Source organism: Phyllobates terribilis, unplaced genomic scaffold (genome assembly GCF_046119375.1).
Source record: "Phyllobates terribilis strain yellow unplaced genomic scaffold, ASM4611937v1 Scaffold_2__4_contigs__length_985480577, whole genome shotgun sequence".
NCBI classification, from domain to species: domain Eukaryota; kingdom Metazoa; phylum Chordata; class Amphibia; order Anura; family Dendrobatidae; genus Phyllobates; species Phyllobates terribilis.
This window is the reverse complement of record NW_027362762.1, coordinates 643,081,852-643,107,986: the sequence shown is the minus strand read 5'-3', so window position 1 is coordinate 643,107,986 and position 26,135 is coordinate 643,081,852. Positions and strand designations below refer to the sequence as shown.

Sequence of the window (26,135 nt, the reverse complement as noted above, 5' to 3'; positions counted from 1 at the left end):
TGTGGGAGAGGGACCTTACCATGTCGGATCGGAGGGCATCAATGGACTGCGTCCCTCTTTGGACGCGGCACATTGATGATATCCTGCTGATCTGGCAGGGTTCTATTGAGGCCTTATTTGATTTTATGGAATCATTGAACAATAACAATATAAATATTCATATCACTTATACTTGGCATAGAGATACTATTAATTTTTTAGATGTGTCCCTGAGTAGAGACATAAATAATTCTATTCAGACTAGTATATATAGGAAGGATACCTCTACAAACATGTTGTTACATGCAACATCCTCACATCCTTCATATATGATTGAGTCTGTACCTATTGGTCAGTTCCTGCGCTTAAGGAGAATCTGCTCCGATAATAAAGACTTTGAGAAACAGGCTGAGGATCTTAAACTAAGATTCTACGATAGAGGATATAGCAAACGTATGGTGAAGAGAGCTTACCATCGGGCAAAACACTCCATTCGTCATGAACTGATATATAAAAGTAAAAAACCTAAGATGGATAATAAAACTAGGTTTATTACAGGGTATCACGGACAATTTGGACGGATGAGGGAGTGCCTAAATAGAGCATGGCCAATATTGTTAACGGATCCTGCCTTAGCTAAAATTCTCTCTGATCGACCTTATATCACCATACGTCGGTCAAATAACTTACGGGATCACCTTGTGCAAAGCCACTACCAGGGAGAATCAAAAAACACGTTTCTAGATAGGAGCGGTCCTGAGCCTGGCAGTGTACCGTGCGGTCGTTGTGTCGCATGCCCAAATATGGAGCGGACAAATACATTTTCAAATGCATCAGGCTCTAAAATATATAAGATCAGAAATCGGATTACATGTACTTCAAGGTATGTGATTTACTATGCTACATGTCCGTGTGGACTAATATATATTGGCCTAACTACTCGCCAACTGAAAGTTAGGATTAGGGAACATGTGTTGGGCATTCTTGCGGCCATCGACTGTACGGACATCTCCACGCTCAGGACAATACCCCGGCACTTTAAACTAATGCACGGTTGTGATGCCTCTGGATTTGGGGTGAGGGGCATTGACTCACTGGCAATTGGAATTCGGGGTGGCAAGCTGAGCCAACGTTTGGCTCAGCTTGAGACCCGATGGATTTGGAGGTTGAACACTGTACAACCTAATGGATTAAACGAAAACTTGAGCTTTGTTCCCTTTCTTTGATCGCTCTCTGTCTGACACATAAAGGTGCATTGTTTTTATTCTTTTAACTTTGATTTTAACATTCACAGCTCATCGCACATATATTTGTTTTGGTGGATCGTCCTGGAAATGTGGAACTTATATGGCATGGACATGGGTACATTTAGAGACTATCGAGGGATGGTGGACTCTTTATCAGCATATGAAGGCTTTTGGCATTACAGAAGTGCATGAAATTCGGATCCTGTGAACTCTATTGTGAATTCTATTGACAATAATATATGATTGTGACCAATAGTGTTTTTCTTTTTATGTTTTCTGATGTAATTATGGGTTTACATGATCTGTGATTTTATGTGCCTTCCTTTGATATATTGTACTTGATATACGGTGGCTATGAGGCATGTTCTGGGTGGACATGGTTTCGTAATATAATGTGCCCTTTGGTCCCTCTGCCCCTTTCCCGTACCATGCTCTACCACCCTCATGGTTTGCCATGTGAGTTGTAGTGTGGGTCGGGTGGTGGACTTTGGAAACTTATGGGAGTTGGCATTGCCCGCCTGCTCGTAGATGCATAATCATGGGAACCTGAATTATGTATATGTGCATTCTTAGACTATGTGACATATTTTTCGTAACATATGAACGATCTGTGCATTCTATATAATAAGTGAGAGCTCTTTTATGTCACATGTATTCTATATAATAAGTGAGAGCTCTTTTATGTCACATGCATTTGATGAGATTTAAACTGAGTAAGGTTTCCCATGATATATGCGCTCCATGAGACTAGACTCACATTAAATAGAAAATTGAGTGTGGCTTTGCACTATAGCATTATTTAATCTGATACTTTGGGCCAATTTGGGATTGATGGCTATCTATATTATCACATAATAATAATATAACTGACTACTATTGTCAATGTATGTATAAGACTGATTCTTTATAGCCATGTGCTGTGAAACATCCAATGTGGGTAAGAAATGATTTTAAGCCCTGTATGCCACCGTATATATGTTTATATATATTTTTATATTTATGTAGAATGAAAAATATTGCCAAGGATAAAATATATATGCGGATAATGTGTAATGTACCTCTCTGTGCCACATATGACAATCACTACTAATAGGACCTGAACGCATGCGCTGTACGGTTCCAATACACAATCTCTGGCTCTCTGCAAGGACCTGCGTGGTCACATGGGCCCATGTGACCATCACGTGATCCTTGCTTGACGCCGACGTCACTGATCGTCATGGTAACCGCGACGCGACATGCGTCGATTGGTCCTCCTCTGTACAGCGATTGGCTAGAACCATGCTTAAAGATACACACCTCCAGGTTTGGTCCACGCCCCCTGAGGAAGGCAGCGCCGAAACGCGCGTCGGGGTGGGAGCAGGACCCACGTTGGAAGCCCAACAAAGTAGCGGTTTGGTATCTAGGTACTTATTGTGATACATGTCTCTATAGATATACCAAGTGATATTGACATCATATACAGAACTATGATGTATAGTACCAGTGTATTGTAGGTCCATATACTGTTATTATATATATATTGTTACTACATGCATAGAGATACACACATGGCGGTTGGATACAGGTATAACATGACCCTGTGACGTGTACTAACACTATTTAGTTTTCAGGGACCTTACAATATTTTAGGATATGAGCCCTCTTTTTTAATAATATAACCACTTAGTACATGAGCTGTCTTTATTAGTCAGATTATATTAGCTCAGGTATATACGCCATGCTGCTTTGATGATTATCTAATACTATTGGGCAGTACAACCGGGGTCCTGTGTGTCCCATATTGCGGTGGAATTTTTTGCACACTATGTGTTGTCTTGCATTATTTTTTGTACCAATTATCTGTATACGATAACAATTTTTAATGAAAAGGAATAATAAATCAGTTTTAATTGGCTATTTGATCGTGGTTGTTTTGGTTGTGAATATCTATTTTGTGATTTTGCCGTTATATGGTCTATAATTGCCACTCACTACATTACAATATGTGTATGAGTATACCATGAAGTGGCACTGTTTGGAAACTATATTATAAGATGCTGTGGTAGCCATGCTGGTTCAGTATGCCTTCAATTTTGAATAAATCCCCAACAGTGTCACTAGCAAAGCACCCCCACACCATCACACCTCCTCCTCCGTGCATCACGGTGGGAACCAGGCATGTAGAGTCCATCCGATCACCTTTTCGGCGTCACACAAAGACACGGTGGTTGGAACCAAAGATCTCAAATTTGGACTTATCAGACCAAAGCACAGATTTCCACTGGTCTAATGTCCATTCCTTGTGTTCTTTAGCCCAAAGAAGTCTGCTGCACAAAGTCTCCTCTTAACAGTTGTTGAAGAGATGTGACTGCTGCTAGAACTCAGTGTGGCATTGACCTGGTCTCTAATCTGAGCTGCTGTTAACCTGTGATTTCTGAGGCTGGTGACTTGGATAAACTTATCCTCAGAAGCAGAGGTGACTCTTGGTCTTCCTTTCCTGGGGCGGTCCTCATGTGAGCCAGTTTCTTTGTAGCGCTTGATGGTTTTTGCAACTGCACTTGGGGACACTTTCAAAGTTTTCCCAATTTTTTGGACTGACTGGCCTTCATTTCTTAAAGTAATGATGGCCACTCGTTTTTCTTTACTTAGCTGCTTTTTTCTTGCCATAATACAAATTCTAACAGTCTATTCAGTAGGACTATCAGCTGTGTATCCACCAGACTTCTGCACAACACAACTGATGGTCCCAACCCCATTTATAAGGCAAGAAATCCCACTTATTAAACCTGACAGGGCACACCTGTGAAGTGAAAACTATTTCTGGTGACTACCTCTTGAAGCTCATCAAGAGAATGCCAAGAGTGTGCAAAGCAGTCATCAAAGCAAAAGGTGGCTACTTTGGAGAACCTAGAATATAAGACATATTTTCAGTTGTTTCACATTTTTTTGTTAAGTATATAATTCCACATGTGTTAATTCATAGTTTTGATGCCTTCAGTGTGAATGTACAATTTTCATAGTCATGAAAATACAGAAAAATCTTTAAATGAGAAGGTGCGTCCAAACTTTTGGTCTGTACTGTATGTAATGCCCCCAAAGCGGATACCTGGACCTTAAGTGTACTAATAGCTAACCCTCCAGAATAGAACCAACTGGAGGCCTTTGACCCAATGGCTTCCCTAACAACTCCAAGAATTTTTTCCCTGTCCTGCCGTAAATTTTTGTTATGGGTTTTCTACTTCCTAGCAAGGTGAAAACTAAGCCTGGCGAAAACTCTTTGTTACTCAATATTGCCCTTTCAAATTCCACACTACTAGATGGAAGCTCTTTACTTGACAGTGGAATATTGGCCCCTGTGTAAGAAGGTCCTGGATCTCCGGCAGAATCCATGGATCTGATAACATTCTTAGCAGGGAGAACCATGGTCTTTTTGTCCAGAAAGGGGCAATAAGATTCATTCTCACCTGATCCTCCCTGATCTTTTTCAAGACTGCTGGAATCATCACTATCAGAGGGAAGGCATAAGCAATCTTGAAGTCCCAGGGAATCTACCGCACATGGGTTTTTCCTTTTGGTCTAGTGAACAGAACCTGTTTACCTTTCTGTTGTGTTTGTCAGCAAACAAATCTATTTAAGGCAACCCCCATAGATTAACTATCTGCAGAAACACTCCGGAGTTTAGGGTCCATTACCTCTGTTTCAGCTTGTTGCGGCTTAGGAAGTCTGCCTTGGTGTTTTCTGCTCCTCTTATGTATAGTGCTGTAAGGTACAGAAGATGTTGCCCTGCTACCTCAAAGAGTCTTCTAACTGCTTCCATTAGGGAGTGGGACCTTGTTCCCCTCTGGTGGTTGATATACGCCACCGTAGCTCGGTTGTCTGACCAAAGAGGAGAGGAAAAAAAGTCTTCTACAGCCTTTCCCACTGCCTACAGTTCTTTTAGGTTTGATGACCTACCTTTCTCGGGGAGCGTCCAATACCCCTTAATTGCATTATTCCTCAGGTGTGCCCCCAACCCAAGTTGCTCGCATCGGTTGTTATTATGTTGTTTACTGGCCTCACCCATTGGACCCCTGAAGCTAAATGAGAGGGAGTTTCTGACCTCTAAAGAAAGTTGCACCTTCCCTTCTAAACACCCTTTTAGCAATCTTTGCACAGACGGTTTTTCCCACTGAAGCTGTCTTTTGTGAACTGGGCCCATCTGACTGCTGGGATCCAGGTTCTTAGGGTTCCTAACAGGTACATAGCTTTCCCTAAGGTCATCTTTAGAACTTGTATGGAGCCGAGGCCAATTGGACAACCTTGTCTACCTTGTCCTCGGGTAAGAAACAAGTCTGAAGTTCTGGGTTCAGAACAAGGCAAAGGAAGGTCTGAACTCTAACGGGTTTTAGCCTTGACTTCTGAGTGTTCACCAGCCAGCCCAGATTTTGTAAGACTACTCACCTCTTTCAACTGTGTATCACAGTGATTTTCTGATTTTTCTACCATGAGGCAGTCGACTAGGTAAGGAATGATGACTGTTTCGGATGCATAGAAAAGATGTCATCTCTGCTATTAACCAGGTGAATACCCTCGAAGCTACTGACAACCCGAATTGAAGAGCTCTGAATTGAAAATGTCTGATCCTTCCTTGTATGTATAGGGCCACTTTCTGATGGTCCAGATGAATCGGGATGTGATAGTAAGCATCCTTTAAAATCTACTACCACCATAAAACAATTGTGGTGAAGAAGTTTTATGACCTTATTCACATACTCCATCTTGAAAGTGTGATTTTTTTATCCAGTGATTGAGACTCTTCAGATTGATGATGGTCCTGAATGAGCCATTCGTTGCTTTTTTTTTTTAATCAAAAAGAGGGGGAATAAAATCCCCTTCCTTTTTTATGTGCAGGATCTTGCATAGAACCCGCTTCTCTACTAAGCCCAAGATCTCTGTCTCTAGGGCAAGCTGTTTTTCTGCTGATCTTCTGATGAGGGTTATTACAAAAGATTGATGCAGCAGTTGATAGAATTCTATTTTCAGGCCTTCCCTTACTATATTCAGGATGCAGGTGCTGGAGGAGTTGTTCTCCCAGGCCTTCATGAAGAGCGAACGCCTTCCCCTACTTCTGATCTGGAGTCATGGAGAGGATTTTTTGGAAGCGAAGGAAGGACCTCTGAATATGAACCCAGTCTCTTTTATTCTTAAACTCTCACCTCCTTCTTTGCCCTGGAGGATGTCCCCTACTAAATGGCTTCCTCCGAAAATAAGTTTTCCTCAAATCCCCGAAAATCAAGGAAAGCTTGTTTTCTTGTCACTGGCCCTTTCTAGGATGTCATCCAACTTCTTCCCAAACAAAAATTGGCCATCACACGGTATAAAGCACAGTTTATTTTTTGACTGCAGATCTCCCGGCCAGCCCTTGAGCCTCAAGGCCGGTCTTGCTGCATTTGATAATCAGGCAGACCTAGCCGTTAATTTTACAGAGTCAGCAAATGTATCCGCTAGGAATGCTGAAGCACCGTGCAACAAGGGCAGGTTAGACAAAATCTTATCTCTTGAGGTTTTTTTTTTTTTTTTTTTAAAGCTGTTCCTCCAGCTGTTGCAGCCAAGCAATAAGGGAATAGGCGGTACAAGTTCCGGCTTCAGATCCCCTGCTGCCGCCTCCCATGTGTGCATCTGCCTTTTTATCTACGGGATCTCTGAGCACCCCCGAATCCTCAAAGGGTAGCACTGACCTCTTTGATGATCTTGATACAGTGCAGTCGATCCTAGGGACCTTATCCCAGGAATCCGAAACTTTCTAATCAAAATGATATCTCCTTTTCGAGGATGAGGGCAAAGCACTCGTCTTCTCTGGTTTCCTCCACTCTCTGTTAATGAGTGCCTGGATCTTACTATTGACCGGAAAGGTGCATTTCTTTTTCTCCTCTAAGGCTGTGTGTCCAAGATGCAGAAATGCTCCCGATTTTTCCTAAGCGTTTCTGCATCTCCCTGGCAGAAAAAACGCATGCGGATTGTACATGCGTTTTTCCTGCCAGGGACATGCAGATGTGAAGCGTTCTTCACATGCATTCCGCATGCGGGTTGACAAGCTCTTTCCAAGCGATTTTAGCATTACTTGGAAAGTGCTTGTCAACTTGGTCACACTAGCATGAGTTTACAGTACAGACCAAAAGTTTGGACACACCTTCTCATGTAAAGATTTTTCTTTATTTTCATGACTATGAAAATTGTACATTCACACTGAAGGCATCAAAACTATGAATTAACACATGTGGAATTATATACTTAAAAAAGTGTGAAACAACTGAAAATACGTCTTATATTCTAGGTTCTTCAAAGTAGCTACCTTTTGCTTTGATGACTGCTTTGCACACTCTTGGCATTCTCTTGATGAGCTTTAAATCTTTAAATGAGAAGGTGTGTCCAAAGTTTTGGTCTGTACTGTATATAGTGTGACCGTAAAAGAATGTTTAAAAATAAATCTATACAGGACGGTGTCTTGCTTCCCTCCGTCCTGGCTGCCGGCACATCGCGGTACACTGCACTGAAGGACCTGCCGATGTCAGAGTCGCATGACCAGTCACATGACTATGAGGTCAACGCAGGTCTTTCAGTCCATCGCGATCTGGACGAGCGCACCGGGGGCCGTCAGAAGGTAAGTATAACATTTATTTTTTATTTTATTTATTTATTTATTTTTACAGTTTTCTATGGTACCCGGGTCCGGAGGAGAGTCTCCTCTCCTCTAGACCTGGGTACCATCCGCACATTGAAAGCATGTATTCCGCATGTGCTTATCTAGTGAAGCGGAATGCATGCGTTCTATTGCAAGTCAATGGCGGCAAAAACGCAGCACTTCCGCAAAATAATTGCTAGTGCTGCATTTTTTTCCGCAATGATAATCCGCAGCGGAAATTTCCGCAGCATGTGCACAGCACATGCGGATTATCATTGGGGAACATGGCAGGCCTTCTACCATGCGTTTTTTAAGCGTTTATGCAGCGTTTTTGCCGCTGTGGAAACGCTTAAAGAACGCATAGTGGGAGCACAGCCTAATCCTCCAAATTGCGTCCTCTAGGGATTTAGCTGTCTTCTCCTCCCTCAAACCCATTGCTGATCTAATGGCTTTAAGTAGCTTATCTGTATCCTTTGCAGGAAAGCAGGGTCTGCCCCCCATGTCACTGTCTGAGGAGGATGAGGACAAGGACTCGCTATGGTATTGTCCTTTTCATAATGAAGAGGAGTCAGAGTCAGACCTAACTCTGTTAACTAATGAATAAACAAATGGTGACATTCACGAAGGTCACTCACCCCCGTTGTCACTGAAGGACACAGGAATCGGAGACTGTTGCGGGATACCCAACGCATCCTCTCTGGACACCGAGGAGTCTTGCGATGCTCCGCTCCTCTGGCAGGGATGGCTGCTGCTCCTGCCATTCGAACGGCTGTCTCCCTGATGGTGAGCTGGTAGTTGCTGCTGCTGATTGTCTTGTGGAGGACCAAGACAACCAGGCAGGCAAGGTAAACTGGGGCGTGAGCAGCATTCTTCTCCACTGCTCTCCCTTAAGAAAGGGAGAGCCAGCGCCATCTTCTGGGTCGGCCTCCTCCTGTCTCCGATGATTGCCGCCCACCCCCCTCGCCGACCGGGTGTGCCGTTTCCAAGTGTCCCGGTCGGTGAGGCCATTTTCTTCCAGCGCACCCCCTGACGTCACTCGGGCACAAGAATCCCAGCGTGCCTTGCGCCCGTGACATCAGAGGTGCGCACCACCGGATGTGCTTTCTGGCCACTCTGGGGAGTGAGGCAGGGGGAGGACGGCGCAGCGGTCCAAGACACGCTCTGGATCTGTCTCTGCCCTCTGCTCCCGCACGTGCACAGAGCCCCCAGGGGACCCGTGAATGGCTCTTCCAGGTACCTGAAGGCCGGTGCCACACACAGCCTGCTCTTCTGGACACCGGGACCGGGCTGGGTACGTTTTTCTTCCATTTTTTTCCGCCGTATCTCAATACAAGGTTCCCATCAAGGACAGGAAATTAACTAATGAGGGGGAGAGGTGCAGACCGTTTTATTTCAGAAGGTCCTTGGTGGTCGGATCCCTCTCTCAGGTGTACTGTCATGGGTGGTGAAGGGAAAAACTAGTTTTGGAGGCACAGTGCAACGCTCAGAAGGGAAGAAGCGCCATATTGGAGTTCAGATGTTGCTGGAATTTTTTGAGGGTGCCATGTCACATTGACAGAGCCCCCGATACCAGAACAGCGGAACCCCCCATAAGTGACCCCATTTTATAAAGTACACCCCCAATGAATTAGTCTAGGGGTGCAGTGAGAATGTTGACACCACATGTGTCTCACAGAATTTTATACCATTGGGCGGTAAAAAAAGAATAATTACATTTTTACCACTAAAATTTTGTTTTAGCCCCAGATTTTATTTTTTATAAGGGCCAACAGGAAAAAAAAAATGGACCTTACATTTTGTTGTGCAATTTCTCCTGAGTGCATCAATACCCTACATGTAATCAAGAAATACTTTTCAGGCACAGTGGAAAGCTCAGAAGGGAATGAGTGCCATACTGTAGTGTAGATTTTGCAGTTATGGTTTGCGGGTGCAATGTCCCAAAGGAGATGCAAGAACAGCAGTACCCCCATAAGTGACCCCATTATACAAACTACACATCTCAATGAATTAATCTAAGGGTGAAGTGATCATATTAGCATTATAGGTGTGTCACAGAATTTTATACCATTGGCCAGTAAAGAAAAAATAATTACATTTTTACCACAAAAATTTAGTTTTAGCCCCAGATTTTACATTTTCACAAGGGGAAATTGGTAAAAATGGCAAAATTTGTCACCGAATTTCGGCTGAATGCGGCAATTCCTCATGTGTGGCTGTACAGTACTGCTTAGCCACATGGCGAGACGGAACGCTATTTGACTATTGGAGAAAAAAATTATTGTAGAATAGTTTGTGGACTCCATATAGAGTCCCTAAGTGCCAGAAGATCAGAATCACCCCTCCATCAGCAATGGATGTTGCTATGTGAAAACTCCAAATCTGCCACTGTAGTGTCGATACATTACAGTGCACAGTACATTATGCCCAGTTCCTGCTTCTGGAGACACACACCTGTAAATTGAGTGGGCTCTCATTGCTACAGAAATGCCAAACATGTGGACGCTATATATGGTTTAGGCACACTAGGGCTCAGAAAAGAGGGGGGGGGGCATTTGGATTTGGGAGCACAAAATTCACTGTATTTCCTTTTGGGTGGCGAGGAGCCTTTTCCAGAGCCTTATTGCTACTAGTAACATGGAAGCCCCATATATTTCTATTAACAGATAACGGATCTGAGTGGGAACTTGCTTTTTTTGTGGACTGAATTGAAGCTTTTATTGGGAACATTTTACATAGCATTTTGGATCACATTTATCCTGTGCTTTACACTGAGCACTTACATTGGGGTTTCCATCTAAATCTCAAAATGACATGATTCAAATGAAACCCCTGGAGGGACCCAATCACAATAATGAGAATGCAGAGTTACTCTAGACTCCATCAGGCCTCTGTTCAGCGGTGTCCTTTTCAGAGGTTTCAAAACTATGGCCAACCATGCTTTTATGGACACTTAAAAAGAGGGACACCATACAGTATAAGTGATTAGACAACTTTATATTTATATTGTTTTTTTATGTTTGCCTGCTATCACACACTAAAAGATGTGGGGGGGGGTTGTTTTTTTTGCAAAAACAATTTTTTTTCTGTATTTCTGCTGACAGATCCATGTAAAGCTTTTTTTTTTTTGCGGAACCAGTTGACGTTTTTTATTGGTACTATTTTCGAGCCCATAACATTTTTTGATAGCGTTCTATTCCAATTTTTGCAAGGCGGAATGAACAAAAACCAGCAATTCAGGAATTGTATTGTAGAAGTGCTAAAGACAGGTTTATTCTTCGGGCCAGTAAGATTGCAGGGATACCACAACTTTCTCACGCTGCGAGTGGTGATGTCAGTAAGGTTACTGCAGTTCACAGGCCGGTTCACACAGAGGTTACAGTGAGAACCGACTATGACCTGCGGTAACCTTAATTAAGTCACCGCTTGGCACTGCAGCCGCGTTCTCACACTACTGTTAATGTGTTCTAGGTGCCGTACTGAGCAGTCACATTACTGATGTAACCGCTCAGCACAGTATCCAAATGTAGCACAGTTGGGGATCGTCATGGAACGTGGTATGGATTTTACGGCAGACCACTTTGAATTTTTTTTTTGGATGGTAATAAATGGTCAGGGAGTGCTTTTTACAATTAAAAGACTTTTCACTGTGTGTTTATTACTTTTGACTACAGGGGTTAGTAATGGGGGTGTCTGACAGATGCCTATTAGTGTTGAGCGAGCACTAAAATGCTCGGGTGCTCGAAGCTCGGGCCGAGCTCACCGTGATACTTGGGTGCTCGACCCGAGCAACGAGCCCAATGTTAGTCTATGGGAGACCCGAGCATTTTTGCGGCGGCACCCCCGGCAGTCTGTAGAAAGCCTAAAAAGTGGCCAAAATGATAGTGACAGTTCTCAAATGACATGGGGACAGTATGGGGATCACCCCATGAAGCATTTCTGCTGTCAACAACGTGGTCAGAGGTATTAAGCCACTTTTATGGGCTCACAATAAAACGATCAAAAACTAAACAAACTGCTTTCCTGTGAAATATGTTAAGGAACATCCTTTCCAGGGTAAAGACTTGTGTATAAGGTAAAATAAATAACTAAAAACAAAAATACTCCTCCACACCTTGGGCTATATTCACAAGTAGCATTTTTTATGCACTTTTGTATTGCTTTCAACCGTGACAAATGCATTCACCGGGAAATGTCATTTTAACATTTTACAACCTTATCTGGCCATGTGCTGTGTGACACATGCATACAGTGCTGAAAAGACATGGGAACAGCATGGGGAAGACCCCTGGAAGCATCTGACACCCAGGTCACTGCCTAAAAGTGTGCTCATCAGAAGTGATCCTTGCCGCATCAGAAGATGCAGACTTGCAACTATCCCCGTGCAAGTCCTTGTCCCAGGGCAGTGTTCAATTGTACCTCTCCCATTCCTTGCAATGCAAGCGCAAGTATGCAGCCTGCCACCCACCCACCCACCCACCCCCAGGCTGCAATACCATACTGCTGGCTTACTTGCACTTGAAATTGGGACTTTTAGGCATGTGGAGGCGGAATCTGGCCACCATGTCATGGCTGCGTCGGCGGCCTGGTATCCATACTCAGTCCCCAGCCACCCCTATTTGAAGGACAGCCTAACCACAAACACGTGGACAAGTGAATGTGGCCAGGGATGGTTCATCTGACTGACACCGTCACACTGGGTTAATATTGTGGAAGCCGGGACACAGTTTGAAACTGGGATGAAACACGTCCTCCAGACATAAAGGATTGCGGGTCCTGGGTCAATCAGGCTTCAACACAAAAGTTCAGAAGGTAGACAGCAGCAGTGGTCGGCCTCCTACACAACGAGTAAATTATTCATAATCATGAGGCCATCCATCTCCTTAGCTTTCTGTTCCTTGGAATGCAAGCGCATGTATGTAGTAGCGGCTAGGCCTGAGGTGGTCAGCGTTTTGGCGCATATCCTACCTCCTCCAAGGATTGCTGGATGTTTTCCTGCTACTATCCCAGTTCTATGACTCCCGTTAAAACAAAGCTTCAGGTGATGAATGATGGATGAGGTGGTGGCAAAGGAGAACGAGCAGGAGGAACAGGGATCATTCACATCAATATCAGGAAAGTCAACCAGATATGTCTTGTAGGATATGTTTCTGTACCAAAAGGAGCGGTTCAGCAACACAGTTATAGGGCATACAGTGATGAGTACAATGCCTACCAAAAATTTCGAGGCACTCCAATGACCCTTGGAAGTGACATGGAGGTCAGAGTGCCTTAACTAAACCGTTTTTTCCATTTATAGCAACTGGGTCTCCTGTACCCTGTTGGACTAAGCAGTGAATGGAAGGTTTTCCAAAAATTATGAGGAACTGCAATGCCCCTTGAAACAGACATGGATTACAGCATACTAAAAACCTTCCACCCATTATTGGGGAGTGGGTCTCCCTTAGTGTTCGCCTATGCATTGAAAAGCAAAGGCTGACTAAAATTAGTAGGAAATGCAATGCCCGTTGGAAGAGTCGTGGAGGTTAGAGTTAATTAAAAACAACATTTCAATGCCCTTTGGAAGAGCTGTGGAGTTCAGAGTGGTTTAACATGACGTTTTTAATGCCCCTTGGAAGAGATGTGGAGGTCACAGTAGCTTAACAATACGGTTTTAATGCCCCTTGGAAGAGTGGTGGAGGTCGCAGCGGAATAGAAAGACAATATCAATGCCCCTTGGAAGAGTGGTGCAGGTCACAGTAGCTTAACAAGACGGTTTTATTGCCCCTTGGAAGAGATGTGGAGTTCAGAGTGGTTTAACATGACGTTTTTAATGCCCCTTGGAAGAGATGTGGAGGTCACAGTAGCTTAACAATACTGTTTTAATGCCCCTTGGAAGAGCTGTGGAGTTCAGAGTGGTTTAACAAGACGGTTTTCATGCCCCTTACAAGAGCCATGCAGTACAGCATATTAAAAACATTATTCCCATTATTGGGGAGTGGGTCTCCCATAGTCTTTGCCTATGCCTTCCAAGCAAAAGCTGTCAAAAATTTGGATGGAGGAACTTGCAATGCTGGCAACACGGACCACAGTCACCCTGGTGGTATAGTGGTGGTGGAGGCTGAGGATAAGGAGAAGAGCAAAATGCAGCCGAAATGAGGAAGCGTATACCCATGTGTGGGTGTGAAGCGGTGCATGGGAATACACCTCCCGAAATAACACAGTGGATTTGACTTTATGTTACTCTGCTGTCATTTGGTGGTGATGAGAAGTCTGGCCCAATCCAGCCCTTGTTCATTTTGATAAGGGTCAGCTTGTCAGCATTGTCAGTTGACAGGCGAGTGCGCTTATCAGTTATAATTCCCCCAGCGGCACTAAAAACATGCTCCGATAACACGCTAGCGGCAGGGCAGGTCAGGACCTCCAAGGCATACAGAGCGAGTTCATTCCAAGTGTCCAGCTTGGATACCCAATAATTAAAAAAGGCACAGAGGAATCACGGAGGACGCTGGTACGGTCGGCAAGGTACTCCCTCACCATCTTTTGAAACTTTCCACTCCTTGTGAGAGTACCCCGCGCCTCAGGGCCTGTAAGCTGGGCGGGTCTCAGAAAACTGTCCCAGAATGTTGACAGTGTTCCCCTGCATCTGCTGGATTGGAGTTGCCTCTCTCTCGCGTGTACGCCTTAGTTGGTCAACGAACTGTGACCTCTGCCACTAGCGTGTTCAGATGGGAATTTTTTTTAACAGTTCTGCAGCAAGGGCCTTCTGGTACTGCCACATTTTTGTAGACCTCAGGAATAAGAGAGTCGAAGTTCTCCTTGTAGCGGGGGTCTAAAAGTGTCACCAACCAGTAATGACTGTCACCCAACATTTTGACAACGCGAGGGTCACGGTTAAGGCAGCATAACATAAAGTCAGCCATGCGTGCCAGACTGGTAACGGGCAAGACTTCCGTGTCCTCACCAAGATGACGACTGACCATGCTCTCCTCCTCCTCCTCCCCCCTGTCCTCAGGCCACCCACGCTGAACCGACGGTATGACAGTTGTACAGGTACTACCGTCCACAGCGCATGATAGCAGCTCCTGTTCTTCCTCCTCCTCTCCCTCATTGTCCCCCAATCCACGTTGGGATGAGATGAGGCTGGGCTGTGTGTAATCGCCCATTACGGCTTCTTGATCCATCTCATCATACTCTGGCTGCAATGCCTCCTCTTTAATTCTCTGCAGAGAGCGTTGCAAAAGACAGACAAGTGGGATGCTGACGCTAATGATGGCATCATCGCCACTCACCATCTTGGTGGACTCCTCAAAGCTTGTCAGGATGGTACATATGTCAGACATCCAGGTCCACTCCTGATATCTTATGTGTGGAGTCTGACCTGAATATCGACGGCCTTGTTGCAGCTGGTACTCCAACTGCTCTCTTCTGCTCACAAATCCTTTGCAACATGTGGAGGGTAGAGTTCCAACGTGTGGGGACATCACACACCAGTCGGTGTGCCGGAAGCTGCAAACACTGCTGCAACCCAGCAAGGGCGGCGGAAGCTGTAGCTGACCTCTGAAAATGAGCTGACAGGCAGCGTACTTTGACGAGCAGATCTGGCAACTCGGGGTACGATTTAAGAAACCGCTGAACCACGAGGTTAATCAAATGAGCCAGGCATGGTACGTGTGTGATCTCGCCTCGCCTCAGAGCCACCAACAGGTTACAGCCATTGTCACACACGACCATGCCTGGATGTAGGTTCAGAGGTCTCAGCCACAGATCTGCCTGCTCTTTCACAGCTGTCCACAGCTCACAAGCAGTGTGAGGTTTATCACCTAAGCTTATGAGTTTCAGCACAGCCTGTTGCCGCTTGGCGGAGGCAGTACTGCAGTGCTTCCAGCTTGTAATTGATGTGGTGATTTCTGAGATGGAGGCTGAATATGAAGAGGAGGATGATGCGCAGGAGCTGTACACTGTGGGGGCAACTCTGACTGACATAGAGCCCGCAATCCTCGGTGTGGGGAGGATGTGTTCCATCCCAAGGTCCGACTGGGTCCCGGCTTCCACTATGTTTACCCAGTGTGCCGTCAGGGAGATGTACCGTCCCTGGCCACAAGCACTTGTCCACGAGTCCGTTGTCAGGTGGACTCTCCCAGTAACTGCGTTGTTGAGGGCACGGCAGATGTTTTGGGACACGTGCTTGTGTAGTGCGGGGATGGCACACCGGGCAAAATAGTGTCGGCTGGGGACAGAGTACCGAGGGACGGCCACCACCATAAGGTTGCGGAAGGATTCCATCTCCACCAGCCTAAAAGGCAGCATTTCCAACGTAAGCAGTCGTGAAATGTGCGAATTTAGGACTGTGGCCTGTGGGGCGTTCAATTTGCGCTTTCGTTCAAAGCTCTGGGATATGGACAATTGAACGCTGCAGTGGGACGTGGACGCTGATGCTGTTTCTTGAGTAACTAGCATAACAAGTGAAGACTGAGAGGAGGGGGCATCTTTGCATGCAGTATGGACAGGGGATTGCCTTGCACGCACAACAGGGGGTTCTCTTACACGCACAACAGCGGAAGAAGCAATGGTGACACCCGCTGACACTGGTCGTGGACCCTGGGGTTCGCTCCACAAAGTCGGCTGCTCTGCTGTCATGTGCCTAATCATGCTGGTGGTGGTCAGGCTGGTAGTTTTGCCACGCCTGCTGGCATGGCAGGTGGTACAAATGGCCTTTTTGGGGTTATCAGCAGAGTCTTTAAAAAAATTCCAGACTCTGGAAGACCTACCGGTTGTACTGGCAACATCCCTCGTGTTGGTGTTCTGGGGAACTGTTGCCCGCCTTCTGTGTGCGGCCACCACACTGCTTCTTCCTGCCTGTTGGGGTACTCTGCCTCCCTCCCCGTGTGCTGCTGGCCTCGCTCTGCGTGTCCTCCTGCCACGTTGGGTCAGTTACTAGATCATCCACCACCTCCTCCTCTTCCACTTGCGCACCACGATCCTCCTCCTCACTTCGTGGCAATTGTGTCTAGTCATCGTCCACCTCTTGTGACAAATTGCCAGCTTGGACTTCCTCTGGCCGTAGCTGTTCAAATATTTGGGCATCGCTACATGGGATCTCCTCTTCCACCACTTCAAGCTGAGCAGGTGAGGGGCACAAATATGGAAATGAACCAGTGAACAGCTCTTCAGAGTGTCCAAGTGTGGGATCAGTTGCTGTCTGACGACACTCGGCATGGTGGGAGGAAGGAGCATCAGGGTGAGGAGGAGTATGCAGTCGAGACTCACAGCTACTAAAACTTGACAGTGTGGAAGACAGACCGGAGGTGGTGGTGCCTAGGTGACTGGAAGTATTATCTGCTATCCAATTAATAACCTGCTCACACTTATCAGTTCGCAATACTGGTGTTGTAGTGTGCTTCCCTAGTAATTCGGTCAAGAAGTGGGAGCGAGAAGATGTGGCTGTTGGTTGTGGCACATTTTCACCTTGGCCACGGCCCCGTCCTCTACACGCACCATCACCAGAACGTCGACTTCCACGTCCCTTGCCACGCGCCTTGCCCATTGTAAAGGAAGTAAAATAGCTTACACTCGCACTATCAATGGAAAAAGGGTAATAATAAGGAGATTAGAACCGTGGAAGAGGAAAACCACAGTTCTATTTCTCTGGCCTACACCAGAATCTTTTAAACAGATATATTTGTGTCTGAACACTGAGCGAGACACTCAATTTTTTTTTTTTTATGTAAAAAAGGCAAAAAGGTGGATAATACAGAGATTTGACGCTGTGCCACCTGCCAATCACTGTAATGCTCACAAACATGGCTGCGGCATTACAGTGACTGACTGGCAATCCCTGCATGTTCATTGGCTCTGTAAAGAGCGCAAAACGTGCAGGGCGGAGACCCGAGCTCCAGCCCGAGTAACCGGGAAATGCTCGGTGCTCGCCGAACATCCCGAGTAGTGAGATGCTCGGGCGAGTACCGAGCAGTGTCGAGCATGCTCGGTCAACACTAATGTCTATCCATTACTAACCCCTGGGCTTGTTGTCAGGGGAAAATACACAGCTGCCATCAACCCCAAAACCATTAGCCTGCTTGCCAACACACCAGGGCAAGCAGGAAGAGCCGAGGCTAAGCGTGAGAATTGGCGCATCTAATTGATGCACCATTTCTGGGGTGGCTGAGGGCTGGTGTTAATAGTCAGGGGGCCAATATCCATGGCACCTTCCCAGCCTATTAATATCAGCCCGCAGCTGTCTGTTTAGCCTTTGCTGGTTATTAAAAATAGGGGGTAACGCACGTCATTTTTTTGGGGGGTACCACATTTTTAATAACCAGTAAAGGCTACGCAGACAGATGAGAGCTGTTACTAATAGGCTGGGGACCTTTATGGAAATTGGCGCCTTCCCGAATAATAACACCAGCTCTCACCTGTCTACTTTCCCTCAGCTGATTGATAAAAATAAGGGAGACCCCATGCCATTTTTTTTTATTTAATCATTACATAAATACAGGTACAGAAAAGTACACACACAAAGCACTGATTAGCTATCTCTCTATTAAGCTATATATCTATCATCTTTCTCTATCTTTGCACCTTTTTCAACATCTGTCATTTGTATTCTTTATTTTACAGGATCCAGGGATATAAGGCATTTAGATGTGGCGAGGAATCTCCTCAGGTGGACCCCAATATGCATCAGGGTGGCCTCTGACACTTCCTAATCAGAACCCCGGGATTCCCAGCCGGCGCGCGCCAGCCATTACAGCGTGCCCCATATTCCCAGCCCGGGCACGCCAGCCATTACAGCGTGCCCCATATTCCCAGCCCGGCACACCAGCCATTACAGCGTGCCCCATATTCCCAGCCCGGGCACACCAGCCATTACAGCGTGCCCCATACTCCCAGCCCGGGCACACCAGCCATTACAGCGTGCCCCATACTCCCAGCCCGGGCACGCCAGCCATTACAGCGTGCCCCATATTCCCAGCCCGCGCGCACCAGCCATTACAGCGTGCCCCATATTCCCAGCCCGGGCACACCAGCCATTACAGCGTGCCCCATATTCCCAGCCCGGGCACACCAGCCATTACAGCGTGCCCCATATTCCCAGCCCGGGCGCACCAGCCATTACAGCGTGCCCCATATTCCCAGCCCGGGCGCACCAGCCATTACAGCGTGCCCCATATTCCCAGCCCGGGCGCACCAGCCATTACAGCGTGCCCCATATTCCCAGCCCGGGCGCACCAGCCATTACAGCGTGCCCCATATTCCCAGCCCGGGCGCACCAGCCATTACAGCGTGCCCCATATTCCCAGCCCGGGCGCACCAGCCATTACAGCGTGCCCCATATTCCCAGCCCGGGCGCACCAGCCATTACAGCGTGCCCCATATTCCCAGCCCGGGCGCACCAGCCATTACAGCGTGCCCCATATTCCAAGCCCGGGCGCACCAGCCATTACAGCGTGCCCCATATTCCCAGCCCAGGCACACCAGCCATTACAGCGTGCCCCATATTCCCAGCCCGGGCACACCAGCCATTACAGCGTGCCCCATATTCCCAGCCCGGGCGCACCAGCCATTACAGCGTGCCCCATATTCCCAGCCCAGGCACACCAGCCATTACAGCGTGCCCCATATTCCCAGCCCGGGCGCACCAGTCATTACAGCGTGCCCCATATTCCCAGCCCGGGCGCACCAGCCATTACAGCGTGCCCCATATTCCCAGCCCGGGCGCACCAGCCATTACAGCGTGCCCCATATTCCCAGCCCGGGCGCACCAGCCATTACAGCGTGCCCCATATTCCCAGCCCGGGCGCACCAGCCATTACAGCGTGCCCCATATTCCCAGCCCGGGCACACCAGCCATTACAGCGTGCCCCATATTCCCAGCCCGGGCACACCAGACATTACAGCGTGCCCCATATTCCCAGCCCGGGCACACCAGCCATTACAGCGTGCCCCATATTCCCAGCCCGGGCACACCAGACATTACAGCGTGCCCCATATTCCCAGCCCGGGCACACCAGACATTACAGCGTGCCCCATATTCCCAGCTGTCCATGGAGTCAGTCACCTTTCTGTACGGACTCCACAGCCCTAGCGCTGCCCCATCCCCAGGACACGGACTGCAGCCGGTGCGCATTGCACACGCAGGTGGGAATAGTGAACTTCTCACCGGTTCTCTCCATGGAGCAGTTGCAGCTTCTCGTTCATGTCCATGATGTCCGGGTCTGTGTGTCCGCTCCGCAGCGATGACTGGTCTCACCAATGTCGGGATGTCTGTCCTTTATCTACCCGGAGTCCGTGAAGCGCCGAGTGCAAAGAGCCGGCTGCAAAAGTTCCCAAGCTTCTAACAGCGCCTCCCGCCTGGAACAGCCGCAGCCCCTCCATTCATGGCCAGGATCAGTGCACACGAGCCGCGCATTCCTGCACTGCTGGAGGGAGCCCGAGGTGAGCGGCGCCCATGGCATCCCTGCAGAGGGTCTCACATTGGGGGTGCGCCTACACCTCGTGTGTGACTGCCAGCAGGGAGGGTGCACCTACACCTCGTGTGTGACTGCCAGCAGGGAGGGTGCGCCTACACCTCGTGTGCGACAGCCAGCAGGGAGGGTGCACCTACACCTCGTGTGTGACTGCCAGCAGGGAGAGTGCACCTACACCTCGTGTGTGACTGCCAGCAGGGAGGGTGCACCTACACCTCGTGTGCGACTGCCAGCAGGGAGGGTGCACCTACACCTCGTGTGCGACTGCCAGCAGGGAGGGTGCACCTACACCTCGTGTGCGACTGCCAGCAGGGAGGGTGCACCTACACCTCGTGTGCGACTGCCAGCAGGGAGAGTGCACCTGTACATGTCTGAGTGCTAACATGGAGGGTGCACCTGTACAACATGTCTGAGTGCTAACATGGAGGGTGCACCTGTACAACATGTATGAGTGCTAACTTGGAGAGTGCGCCTGTACAACATGTCTGAGCGCTAACATGGAGAGTGCACCTACACCTCGTGTGCGACTGCCAGCAGGGAGAGTGCACCTACACCTCGTGTGCGACTGCCAGCAGGGAGGGTGCACCTACACCTCGTGTGCGACTGCCAGCAGGGAGGGTGCACCTACACCTCGTGTGCGACTGCCAGCAGGGAGGGTGCACCTACACCTCGTGTGCGACTGCCAGCAGGGAGGGTGCACCTACACCTCGTGTGCGACTGCCAGCAGGGAGAGTGCACCTGTACAACATGTTTGAGTGCTAACATGGAGGGTGCGCCTACACCTCATGTATGAGTGCTAAAATGAAGGGTGCGCCTACACCTCATGTATGAGTGCTAACATGGAGGGTGCTCTTACATCTAGTGTGTGACTGCCAACCTGGAGGGTGCACCTGTACAACATGTCTGAGTGCTAACATGGAGGGTGCACCTGTACAACATGTATGAGTGCTAACATGAAGGGTGCACCTACACCTTGTAATTGTAAAAATTGGCCTGGTCATTAACGTGCAAACAACTTTCAGGGGTAAAGGGGTTAAAGGCAATCTGTCGGTAGGTTCAACCCTCCTAAGCTGTCTATAAGGGCATGTAGGTCATAGAAAGCTGAATAACATGATACCTTGAAATTTGCAATCCTATGTCTTATTTAAGAGAAATCCATGTAAATGAGCTGTTCAGGGCTATGGGCCGGACACTAATTTGCATGAGACTCCGCCTCCAGAGCTTATTTTAAATGAGAGGGCATTACCAGTGTGAGACATGTAACTAACACAGAACAGGAGAAAATAAATTTGTCTCCTTATAAACACATTTGCTGTAGCTCTCACAGCTCTGCTGTATTGAAAAATTATTGCAACTTTGGTTGCCTGTGAGATGGAAGTTAGGCCACATTCACACGTTCAGTATTTGGTCAGTATTTTACCTCAGTATTTGTAAACAAAAACGAGGAGTGGGTGAAAAATGCAGAAGTGACGTGTTTCGATTATACTTTTCCTCTGATTGTTCCACTCCTAATTTTGGCTTACAAATACTGATGTAAAATACCGACCAAATACTCAATGTGTGAACATAGCCTTATCATACACAGTTCTGCTGGGAGAGCAGAGAGCGGCCATTACACCTCGTGTGTGAGTGCTACCATGGAAGGTGCACCTACACCTTGTGGGTGAGTGCTACCATGGAGGGTGCACCTATACAACATGTCTGAGTGCTAACATGGAGAGTGCACCTGTACAACATGTCTGAGTGCTAACATGGAGAGTGCACCTGTACAACATGTATGAGTGCTAACATGGAGAGTGCACCTGTACAACATGTATGAGTGCTAACATGGAGAGTGCACCTGTACAACATGTATGATTGCTAACATGGAGGGTGCACCTACACCTCATGTATGATTGCTAACATGGAGGGTGCGCCTACACCTCATGTATGAGTGCTAACATGAAGGGTGTGCCTACACCTCATGTATGAGTGCTAACATGGAGGGTGCTCTTACATCTAGTGTGTGACTGCCAACCTGGAGGGTGCACCTGTACAACATGTATGAGTTCTACCATAGATGGGGAGCACCTACACCTCGTGTGTGAGTTCTACCATGGAGGGTGCACCTACACCTTGTAATTCTAAAAATTGGCCTGGTCATTAACGTGCAAAAAGGAGGAGAGAGCAGAGGCCCAAAAAAAAGATTATCCATCACAATTATATGTAAAAGTATAAATTTTATTAGAACATTGTAATTTGGGGTGAATATACATACATTGAATTACACTGTGTGTTAAAATGGCGCGCTCAGTGGAGACAAAAAATTCCTAAAAGGTACAGTTACCATAGTATATGTAATAATATCAGATATCAGTGACATGGTAAATACCCACACTTGTATATCCCGCTCATTAAGACCTTACAAGAGATGGGGCTGTACAATAATCAATCTATCGGAAGGTAGGTATTGCCATGTGAATCAAAGTTACCTTGAATAGCTGCCACGTGCGCACCAACCCCGACGCGCGTTTCGGCGACAAGCCTTTGTCAAGGGGTATATAGACAGAGTGAATGAGTGCAGGGTTAAAAAGGTATCATCGACCAATGAGATGGTGCCGACTATAACACACCCCCACGCCCTCCACTTGTGTATGTTTGCGGCGCTGGATGTAATGCACACGCCCGGACTGACTGGCGTGTGCGTGTATATGAAGTGATTCCACTGGACCGTACCGGAGAGTGAATGCCTGGAGGGGCGTAACTAAGTATCCACCCGATCCGACCAAGGTCGCACGATGGCATACGACGCCAGTGCACCAAGGAGGGACCGAGCAGAGGGACCAGGTGCTACTCCATATCAGACCCCGGACACGGCTGTTGACCCACACCGGGGAATACAGGAACAGGCAGGTTAGGCTGGCACACAGACTGGTGGGTACAGGCAGACACGGCATGTATGCAGACGGGTGGATGCTGGCAAGCACGACTAGTATGCAAACAGGGAAGTACTGGCAGGTACGGCCGGTATGCAGGCAGGTGGATGTTGGTAAGCACGACTGGTATGCAGGCAGGGAGGTACTGGCAGGTACGACAGGTTGGAGCACAGAATGGATAGGACCCAGTACAGACTGGGACTCAGGAACAGAACCGCAGATGCGGTGGACAAACACAGCAGAGTGAGGCCGCCCGGAGTGGCGAGCAAGAGCAGAGCAAGACGAGGCCGCCTGGAGCAGTGAGCAAAGGGTCAGAGCAGAGCGAGACTGCCGGAGCAGTGAGCAAAGGGTCAGAGCAGAGCGAGACTGCCGGAGCAGTGAGCAAAGGGTCAGAGCAGAGCGAGACTGCCGGAGCAGTGAGCAAAGGGTCAGAGCAGAGCGAGACTGCCGGAGCAGTGAGCAAAGGGTCAGAGCAGAGCGAGACTGCCGGAGCAGTGAGCCAAGGGTCAGAGCAGAGCGAGACTGCCGGAGCAGTGAGCAAAGGGTCAGAGCAGAGCGAGACTGCCGGAGCAGTGAGCAAAGGGTCAGAGCAGAGCGAGACTGCCGGAGCAGTAAGCAAAGGGTCAGAGCAGAGCGAGACTGCCGGAGCAGTGAGCAAAGGGTCAGAGCAGAGCGAGACTGCCGGAGCAGTGAGCCAAAGGTCAGAGCAGAGCGAGACTGTCGGAGCAGTGAGCAAAGGGTCAGAGCAGAGCGAGACTGCCGGAGCAGTGAGCAAAGGGTCAGAGCAGAGCGAGACTGCCGGAGCAGTGAGCCAAGGGTCAGAGCAGAGCAAGACTGCCGGAGCAGTGAGCAAAGGGTCAGAGCAGAGCGAGACTGCCGGAGCAGTGAGCAAAGGGTCAGAGCAGAGCGAGACTGCCGGAGCAGTGAGCAAAGGGTCAGAGCAGAGCGAGACTGCCGGAGCAGTAAGCAAAGGGTCAGAGCAGAGCGAGACTGCCGGAGCAGTGAGCAAAGGGTCAGAGCAGAGCGAGACTGCCGGAGCAGTGAGCAAAGGGTCAGAGCAGAGCGAGACTGCCGGAGCAGTGAGCAAAGGGTCAGAGCAGAGCGAGACTGCCGGAGCAGTGAGCAAAGGGTCAGAGCAGAGCGAGACTGCCGGAGCAGTGAGCCGAGGGTCAGAGCAGAGCGAGACTGCCGGAGCAGTGAGCCGAGGGTCAGAGCAGAGCGAGACTGCCGGAGCAGTGAGCCGAGGGTCAGAGCAGAGCGAGACTGCCGGAGCAGTGAGCCGAGGGTCAGAGCAGAGCGAGACTTACGGAGCAGTGAGCCGAGGGTCAGAGCAGAGCGAGACTGCCGGAGCAGTGAGCCGAGGGTCAGAGCAGAGCGAGACTGCCGGAGCAGTGAGCCGAGGGTCAGAGCAGAGCGAGACTGCCGGAGCAGTGAGCCAAGGGTCAGAGCAGAGCGAGACTGCCGGAGCAGTGAGCCAAGGGTCAGAGCAGAGCGAGACTGCCGGAGCAGTGAGCCAAGGGTCAGAGCAGAGCGAGACTGCCGGAGCAGTGAGCCAAGGGTCAGAGCAGAGCGAGACTGCCGGAGCAGTGAGCAAAGGGTCAGAGCAGAGCGAGACTGCCGGAGCAGTGAGCCAAGGGTCAGAGCAGAGCGAGACTGCCGGAGCAGTGAGCCAAGGGTCAGAGCAGAGCGAGACTGCCGGAGCAGTGAGCAAAGGGTCAGAGCAGAGCGAGACTGCCGGAGCAGTGAGCAAAGGGTCAGAGCAGAGCGAGACTGCCGGAGCAGTGAGCCAAGGGTCAGAGCAGAGCGAGACTGCCGGAGCAGTGAGCCAAGGGTCAGAGCAGAGCGAGACTGCCGGAGCAGTGAGCAAAGGGTCAGAGCAGAGCGAGACTGCCGGAGCAGTGAGCAAAGGGTCAGAGCAGAGCGAGACTGCCGGAGCAGTGAGCAAAGGGTCAGAGCAGAGCGAGACTGCCGGAGCAGTGAGCAAAGGGTCAGAGCAGAGCGAGACTGCCGGAGCAGTGAGCAAAGGGTCAGAGCAGAGCGAGACTGCCGGAGCAGTGAGCCAAGGGTCAGAGCAGAGCGAGACTGCCGGAGCAGTGAGCCAAGGGTCAGAGCAGAGCGAGACTGCCGGAGCAGTGAGCCAAGGGTCAGAGCAGAGCGAGACTGCCGGAGCAGTGAGCCAAGGGTCAGAGCAGAGCGAGACTGCCGGAGCAGTGAGCAAAGGGTCAGAGCAGAGCGAGACTGCCGGAGCAGTGAGCAAAGGGTCAGAGCAGAGCGAGACTGCCGGAGCAGTGAGCAAAGGGTCAGAGCAGAGCGAGACTGCCGGAGCAGTGAGCAAAGGGTCAGAGCAGAGCGAGACTGCCGGAGCAGTGAGCAAAGGGTCAGAGCAGAGCGAGACTGCCGGAGCAGTGAGCAAAGGGTCAGAGCAGAGCGAGACTGCCGGAGCAGTGAGCCGAGGGTCAGAGCAGAGCGAGACTGCCGGAGTAGTGAGCCGAGGGTCAGAGCAGAGCGAGACTGCCGGAGCAGTGAGCCGAGGGTCAGAGCAGAGCGAGACTGCCGGAGCAGTGAGCCGAGGGTCAGAGCAGAGCGAGACTGCCGGAGCAGTGAGCCGAGGGTCAGAGCAGAGCGAGACTGCCGGAGCAGTGAGCCGAGGGTCAGAGCAGAGCGAGACTGCCGGAGCAGTGAGCCGAGGGTCAGAGCAGAGCGAGACTGCCGGAGCAGTGAGCCGAGGGTCAGAGCAGAGCGAGACTGCCGGAGCAGTGAGCCGAGGGTCAGAGCAGAGCGAGACTGCCGGAGCAGTGAGCCGAGGGTCAGAGCAGAGCGAGACTGCCGGAGCAGTGAGCAAAGGGTCAGAGCAGAGCGAGACTGCCGGAGCAGTGAGCAAAGGGTCAGAGCAGAGCGAGACTGC

At 49.0% G+C, this 26,135-nt stretch overlaps 1 protein-coding gene across 2 annotated transcripts in view; it reads right to left on the bottom strand.

Annotated features, from left to right (window-relative positions):
• SLC30A2 (solute carrier family 30 member 2) overlaps positions 1 to 20,507 on the bottom strand; it is a 61,838-nt gene extending 41,331 nt beyond the window's left edge. The window contains exons 1-2 of one of the 2 annotated variants that reach the window (XM_073666665.1): positions 20,379 to 20,487; positions 20,009 to 20,340 (exon numbers count right to left, since the gene is read on the bottom strand). In XM_073666665.1, coding sequence (XP_073522766.1) covers positions 20,009 to 20,052 — 44 coding nt within the window. In that variant the 5' untranslated portion in view covers positions 20,053 to 20,340; positions 20,379 to 20,487. Of the gene's footprint in view, positions 1 to 20,008 lie in introns of both variants that reach the window. The other variant, XM_073666664.1, reaches the window with a different exon arrangement.
• Positions 20,508 to 26,135: the final 5,628 nt, after the last annotated feature.